Source organism: Limulus polyphemus, unplaced genomic scaffold, assembly GCF_000517525.1.
Source record: "Limulus polyphemus unplaced genomic scaffold, Limulus_polyphemus-2.1.2 Scaffold38, whole genome shotgun sequence".
Lineage (NCBI taxonomy): Eukaryota > Metazoa > Arthropoda > Merostomata > Xiphosura > Limulidae > Limulus > Limulus polyphemus.
This window is the reverse complement of record NW_013665648.1, coordinates 553,215-560,619: the sequence shown is the minus strand read 5'-3', so window position 1 is coordinate 560,619 and position 7,405 is coordinate 553,215. Positions and strand designations below refer to the sequence as shown.

Genomic DNA, 7,405 nt, shown 5'->3' with positions numbered 1-7,405 from the left:
AGTGTGTGTGTGTGTGTGTGTGTGTGTGTGTGTGTGTGTGTGTGTGTGTGTGTGGAATCTTCTTCAAGAAGATTGGTGGCGAGTGTTAAGTAGTAAAGGTTACAAAGATTTGTGGAAGTGTCTAACATGCTCAAACCTGGGTTGGAATGTAATGATACTCTGGTAACAATCGAGCAGTTTGGAATAATTGGGGACTGCGGATAATAACCACGTGTTACATATAAACGACCTTGCCTATTAACTTTAAATCGGAACTAAATACAATGAAGTACTGGTGAGATCCGTTTAAAATATAATGGGAAAATTAAACTATTGGTTAATAATTAACACTAATTTCTATATAATCTCCCAGTTAACGTCTTGAAGGTATTGACAGTACAAACGTTTTGATTTCTGTTATAGTGGCGAAAAAATTGTTTATAACATATGCAGATATGTTAGTGATAAAGAACTGATAAGGTCTTTTAAATAGGTTTGGTTTTCACGCAAAACCACTTGAGGAAGGAAGGCATTAATCCATTGCCAACTCTTGGTCTACTAGGATTTCCTCGACACCATTATAACTTACTTAAAAGTTAGGAGGGCGAATTTTTTAAGGTAACGGGGTGTAAACCAGGGAACCCAAGGTTCACAGTCCAGCAAGCTAACCACGGAACCCAAGGTCCACAGTCCACCAAGCTAACCACGGAACCCAAGGTCCACAGTACACCAAGCTAACCACGGAACCCAAGGTCCACAGTCCACCAAGCTAACCACGGAACCCAAGGTCCACAGTCCACCAAGCTAACCACGGAACCCAAGGTCCACAGCCCACCTTGGGTTCCGTGGTTAGCTTGTTCACAGTCCAGCAAGCTAACCACGGAACCCAAGGTTCACAGTCCAGCAAGCTAACCACGGAACCCAAGGTCCACAGTCCAGCAAGCTAACCACGGAACCCAAGGTCCACAGTCCAGCAAGCTAACCACGGAACCCAAGGTCCACAGTCCAGCAAGCTAACCACGGAACCCAAGGTCCACAGCCCAGCAAGCTAACCACGGAACCAAAGATCCATAGTCCAGCAAGCTAACCACTGGATCACGCTCGGCCTTTTTAGATATATAGTTCTTCCAAAAAATGTATTTTTATTTTAGGAATTTTTATTTCGACTTAATAAAACTGAAATATATTTAATTTCAAATCTTCACATCTAAAGAAGACCTGAATACAGAATATACAAGAAAGTACTGGCGTGAAGTTAGCGTTGGGAGACATTATTGTGTTAACTTCACCTGAACAATACAAACATTAACAATATACAAGAAAGTACTGGCGTGAAGTTAGCGTTGGGAGACATTATTGTGTTAACTTCACCTGAACAATACAAACATTAACAATATACAAGGAAGTACTGGCGTGAAGTTAGCGTTGGGAGACATTATTGTGTTAACTTTACCTGAACAATACAAACATTAACCATTTACAACTAAACAGTGCAGATAAAATTTTTATTTTTATTTAAAATATTGAGAATGTCAAACAATATAGCTAACCTAAACATATCCGGTCCACCCGAATACTCACGTGCATGAAATGTGTGTTCAGTTTGTTTAAGCTTAAATGATCACGTTATACAGATTTATTCGAGAAGTGGGTTACTAATATCTTTGAGGATTATACAGTTCCATATTAATTTTCATTGAATTTAACAGACATTAAATACTGAATTCCATACATTTAATGGATCTGAAACTTGAGCCAGAGCTAAGATTACTTTAGGAAATCCAAAACTCGCAAACAGTGTTAAAAGATCTTGAACTGTCTTCCACGACGTTACTTTCTTCCTTGGGAGTTGAAAAACTAGGTCTACCGTGGGGTTTGTTTTATCTGTCCTGCTTTATGACTGGAACTGGCTCAAATAATATGGCACACTTAGAATTATTTAATAAACTGACAGGATAACGTAATACAATAGGGTCCACTGACTCCTTAATTTCGTAGGGAGCGAGCGCCCTCACGAGCCATTTCTTTACGCTGGTGGGCCCAGCATGGCCAGGTAGTTAGGGCGCTCGACTCGCAATCTGCGGGTCGCGGGTTCGAATCCCCGTCACACCAAACATACTCGCCCTTTCAGCCGTGGGGGCGTTATAATGTGACGGTCAATCTCACTATTCGTTGGTCAAAGAGTAGTCCAAGAGTTGGCGGTGAGGGGTGATGACTAGCTGCCTTCCCTCTAGTCTTACACTGCTAAATTAAAGACGGCCAGCGCAGACAGCCCTCGTGTAGCTTTGCGCGAAATCCATAACAAACAAACAAACTTTACACTTGCTACATTGAATGCAAGACAATGTTAGAAGTGAACGTATCCTTATCCTGAAAAACACGTTAGTCACTTCCTCTCTGTATTTATGTTGAAACGCATCATTTACTTATCCCCACAAAACTGAACCTATTCTCTGATAAGGTTTCGTATTCTCACTCCTAATTTTACATGTGTCACCAGCGAAATGACACTTTTACTTAGAAACTGTACATAGATAACGTCAATAATAGCCTATTGTTCTCAGTTTAAGTGACGAGTTGAGTGAGCCAGATTCTGCGATATTTGTTTTTTTTATAGCAAATCCACATCGAGCTATGCGCTGTGTACACCGAGGGGAATCGAACCCCTGATTTTAGCATCGTAAATCCAAGACGTACCGATGTCCCACCGGGGGACCCCAGATTATAATTAATAGGCAACGCCGCATGAGCCACTTAAAATACTTAGACTTGTAATGTTTAGACTTTAAGCTCCAACATTCTTCTTTTCTTCTGTAGCAAATTTTGGCTTTACTGTTACTATCACGCTGACAATAGCCCTGCAGATTCCACTGCAAAAGACTCCGTCGCAAAGTTATCATGTCAAAAGCCCACCCCTATTCCCTTTTCCTTTCCATAATCTATCCAGTGTAGGAGGATGACTGTTTCCTAGCGCTAGTTTCAGTAGTGATTACACAGAAATCCATGGGAGTTGCATTTAATGACTTGACCTGTATATCTTCATGTAGAATAGCATGAATAACCTCTTCATTCTCCAGCTACTTGAGTTATGTGACGATTGAATGGATATAACCATGGAAGCAACGTGTGACTTGTGTCACTTTTCCAGAGGGAGATCCTTCATGATTATGCTATCTAATGTCGCTAGGGGTAACTGAATGGTTTTTGCTACTAACCCTTGTGTGCTTGAATTATCACCTGTTAAGGCTACATATTTTGCTCACCAGAGCTGAGGTGCAATTTGTTGCAGGTCTTTCTGAATGGTCCGGATTCCCAAAGATTCTCAATCTGCACACTTCTTTATGATACCACTGTATGGATAACCTGCTTTGAAAAGAGCTGCTACTTAGTATTTCCAAAACTATAAATTTTCTGTGGCATCCCTACGTTCACAAAAACAATGTCAAAATGAAGTTTTGATATCTGGCTGTGGGGTTGTCACGTGACTTGCTAGTTTATATGTTCAAAATCGTTTTAACTTAAGGTACTCAACCCCCTGTATTACTGTAGATAATGGGAAATGAACTTTGTAACACAAATCAAGCAATTTATAGCTTGTAAAATGCAATTGTCACTGAACCACGTTTTTCTATTATTGTTTCAACTTGCACTATCTTAACTAGTGTGTGCTATCTTCCACTATGCTTGTCAATTGTTCCATGTAGGCAGAATAGGATCACATATACTATTACCGTGGAACCCAAGACCCAACTATGTGCTCTACCAATCTAATTATAGGATCAACCCATTAGTCACTAGTGAAGTGCTAATCTCAGAATGATAGAGCCCTGCTAAAATTTGTCAGATGTGTGACGTCACCATCAGGGTAGAGATCTCGTATTCAAGACATTGCAGTTTTTGAGAGTTAATTTTAAATAACAAAAAGTACTATTTGGCTATTTCCATTGTACTAAGTTAAATACGCATATACTATACAGAGAAACATGCAACTGAATTTCTTCTAAATTAAGCAGCAGGGGAAAATAATAAAATTCACTAATATTAAAACGATTAAAACGCATCTTTTACCAAGTTAATACTGTAATGCAGTTAAAAAAACATCTATAGTGCTTTACACACATCCTTCCAACACGAGTAACAACAACAAAAACTACTTCATTATGTGTTATGTAAATATGCCTTTTAAAAATGTGCATGTTGTAAACACAGTACATTTGCAAAATGTAGTAAATGTCTTTGTACCATATTCATGTCTCAATAACATGTGAAGTATAACATTTCAATTTCAACGTTCTAGCACCTGCTCTTAAGCTAGAACGGTTGCACGGTGCCTAATACTAGCTCCTGAGGGAGAGTGATATTGTGTATGTGTGCGCGCGCTGGGCGGTCCGAGAGGTCTACTAGTGCATACTGGGATTACTGGGAAAGACTGTTTTTAATAACATGTGAAGTATAACATTTCAATTTCAACGTTCTAGCACCTGCTCTTAAGCTAGAACGGTTGCACGGTGCCTAATACCAGCTCCTGAGGGAGAGCGATATTGTGTATGTGCGCGCGCGCTGGGCGGTCCGAGTGGTCTACTAGTGCATACTGGGATTACTGGGAAAGACTGTTTTTACCGATACCCATTCAAAGTGTGCTAACGTTGTCGTCAATTTTTTCTATAACTTTCAGTTCTAACTGAAGAATGGAAACCATTTTCAATGAAGACAATAAACAACTTCAGATATATGTTTATTTATTCTACCCGACATTTCGGCTTACGCCTTTTTCAAGGGTCTACAAACGTCACAATTTACAAAACGACATAAGTCGAAACGTCGGATGAGTTAGCAAAATCAAAATCTCATGAGCACCGGAACTGAACTTGACTAACCTAATTAGCAAAATCAAAATCTCATGAGCACCGGAACTGAACTTGACTAACCTAATTAGCAAAATCAAAATCTCATGAGCACCGGAACTGAACTTGACTAACCGTTAGCCAATTATGTAAATACGTCCCATCCGATATGAAAAGCTAAACACGTCGGTATCTTTGCTTTAAAATGTAATTAACATATTGTTTATTGAGTCGCAAATCCACTCTGTGTAACGTGCTTTAAAATGAAAGATTTGATCATTTATTTTAGAAATATTTTAAATTAACCTTAGTATTTTACGAAAATACAAAAATCCAACCTTCAAAGGTCACGAATACAAAGTTCCAGAACACTGGATTTAATTTGCAGCGTTTTTAAATATAGTTTTGTTGTGATAAACTGACGTCATTTTTAACGAAGACGACAAAAACTTCAGATAAATGTTTATTTATTTTAATTTTTACCGCAGCTGAATTAGAAAATATATGAAACTATATTTTTCGTTAACCAGTCAAACCTCCTCTAGAGCCTGAACCCAGTGACCGTTATAGTGGTAAGGTATTGATATAACGAAAACAATTCAAATAAACCGTCAGTTACGACCACTTTACATATATACTTTCCAGTTTAAACTAAATACTCACCGAAATAAGACAGAGGTAGTGAAATAATCTTACAAAATAGAAAAAAATATATATTTTTTGGTGCACCTGAAAAAACTTTACCGAACTGTAGTGTAGGCTATTGAACATTAGTTGTCATTGGTCATTCTCTGTTAATACCACGTGATTGCTTTATAGTTAGACATAATACAATTAGTGAAACTCCGACAGTTTTAATTATCAAGATCGCTTAATGTCGTTAAAAAAAATGTTTCAAAACCACAGTCCTACCTGTCCGTAGTGATGTCTAGAGAGGGCTGGAAGAGAGGTACGCCGGGATTTCCCGTGACTGAGGACATGTAGCCCGGCATAGCTGGAGGTTCGACGCCGACGAACAGCTAGAATCTTGCCGTCCTGAGTGATGAAGGATGAAATAGGAGGGCGCAGAATTGTTTCGGTATGCTTGGCCAGCAAAACACCACATAGTCCGCACACGTTGATCAGCAGAGGGGTCCCATAAGCTGGAAGTTCAGAGACACACGACAAGGCCAAGATGCGAACAAGAGCAAAGAACGATACTACATCAACACTCAGTCGGCCTGGGAGATTGGCTAGGGCGGCAGCCCCTGCCACGGAGACCATATAAATTAAGAGTTGCCCTACAAGTGCCATACTTAAATCTTTATTCTGGAATTTCTCTTGTCCAGTTATTGTGCTTAAAGTTAAATCATCCGGGTCTACAGTGCTAGTAGTAGACTTGTAAGTGTCCTGACAAATACATCGACCAAATATTTCACCTAACAAGCCTGCAAAAAACAGGAAATAAAAACTCGTAGTGTCGATTTTTTTCCGACTGTACAAAGCTAACATGTAATACGCACAAACTACCGAAAATAGAGGAACAACAAATTGACAAAAACGCCGAAAAAAGTCCGCTAGATCGCAAGCTAGAACAATGTAAGCCAAACAACAACAAACTACTGTACCAGCACCGTATAATAATGCCGCGTGCTCCGGCGAAAGCTCGAGATTCGGGACACCCAACCAGCTTAAGATGATACTATATTTCTGTCCTTCGAGAGGTTTAACCAGCACTTTCACATAGCCGTTATTGTCAGGCAGATCTGTATCCGAATGATGGTTGTTCTTATGGATAGAATTGCGTGCAGCAAGAATACTAGAGTTAAAAGAAGCCATGGCTGTTCCTCAACATCTGCTCATCCCCTATGATTCGTCTGACAACCGAGTCCTTCGTACGTTCTCAAAAGGCACAATATAGAGCGCAATGCATGCTGGGAAAACAAGTTGACCTTCACAAGTACGGGAAAATAATATCGCGCCAGCAGTAGGTGTGATACAGCTGATGCCGATGACCTCAGCCTCGTCAATTCATTGTTAAAGTCATTGTTAGTATAATATTAACAATGAAATCGCGATTAACGAGAGCGGTAGGCGCGATAAGCACATGTCGAGTTAACATGTTTTTCAAATATAACACTCGCATGGATATAATTCAAAGAGCTAAAAACTAAAGGGGGAGGGACACACATATATATATTTTCTATGCCCGGTGCCAACAAGGCCTTTTGCAAAACATAAAATGGGACAATCTGAAAAGCGATAGTTCTGGAATATCACATGGATTTTAGACGTGGACCACAGCTGCTGTGTTGATCGGAGCCCATTTTTTAAACCGTTGCTGTAATTGAGCCCAAATGTCGTGGGTTTAGCTACCGTATTTTTCGGTGTATAAGACGCACTTTTTTACCCCAAAATTTGATGTCAAAATCTGTTTGCGTCCTATACACCTAAGGTATGAATAATATATATGTATATATACGATATACACAAGTCATGTGTAAATATATTTAAATAGGCATTCATAGTTTAGTTCAATCGAATGCGTTATTTATAACAATAGTAGTTTTTTTTCTTTTAAACACATAACTATTTATAATTCT

General features: G+C 39.3%; 1 protein-coding gene and 1 long non-coding RNA gene across 3 annotated transcripts in view; one reads left to right on the top strand and one right to left on the bottom strand.

Annotated features, from left to right (window-relative positions):
* The window catches only part of LOC106461273 (cGMP-inhibited 3',5'-cyclic phosphodiesterase A-like), a 159,314-nt gene extending 152,658 nt beyond the window's left edge, over positions 1-6,656 (bottom strand). For both annotated transcript variants that reach the window (XM_022388450.1, XM_022388455.1), the window contains exon 1: positions 5,736-6,656. In XM_022388450.1, the coding sequence (XP_022244158.1) occupies positions 5,736-6,641 (906 nt within the window). In that variant the 5' untranslated portion in view covers positions 6,642-6,656. The remainder of the gene's footprint in view (positions 1-5,735) is intronic.
* LOC111086272 overlaps positions 1-7,405 on the top strand; it is a 68,832-nt gene that overhangs the window by 17,650 nt on the left and 43,777 nt on the right. The window lies entirely within an intron of this gene.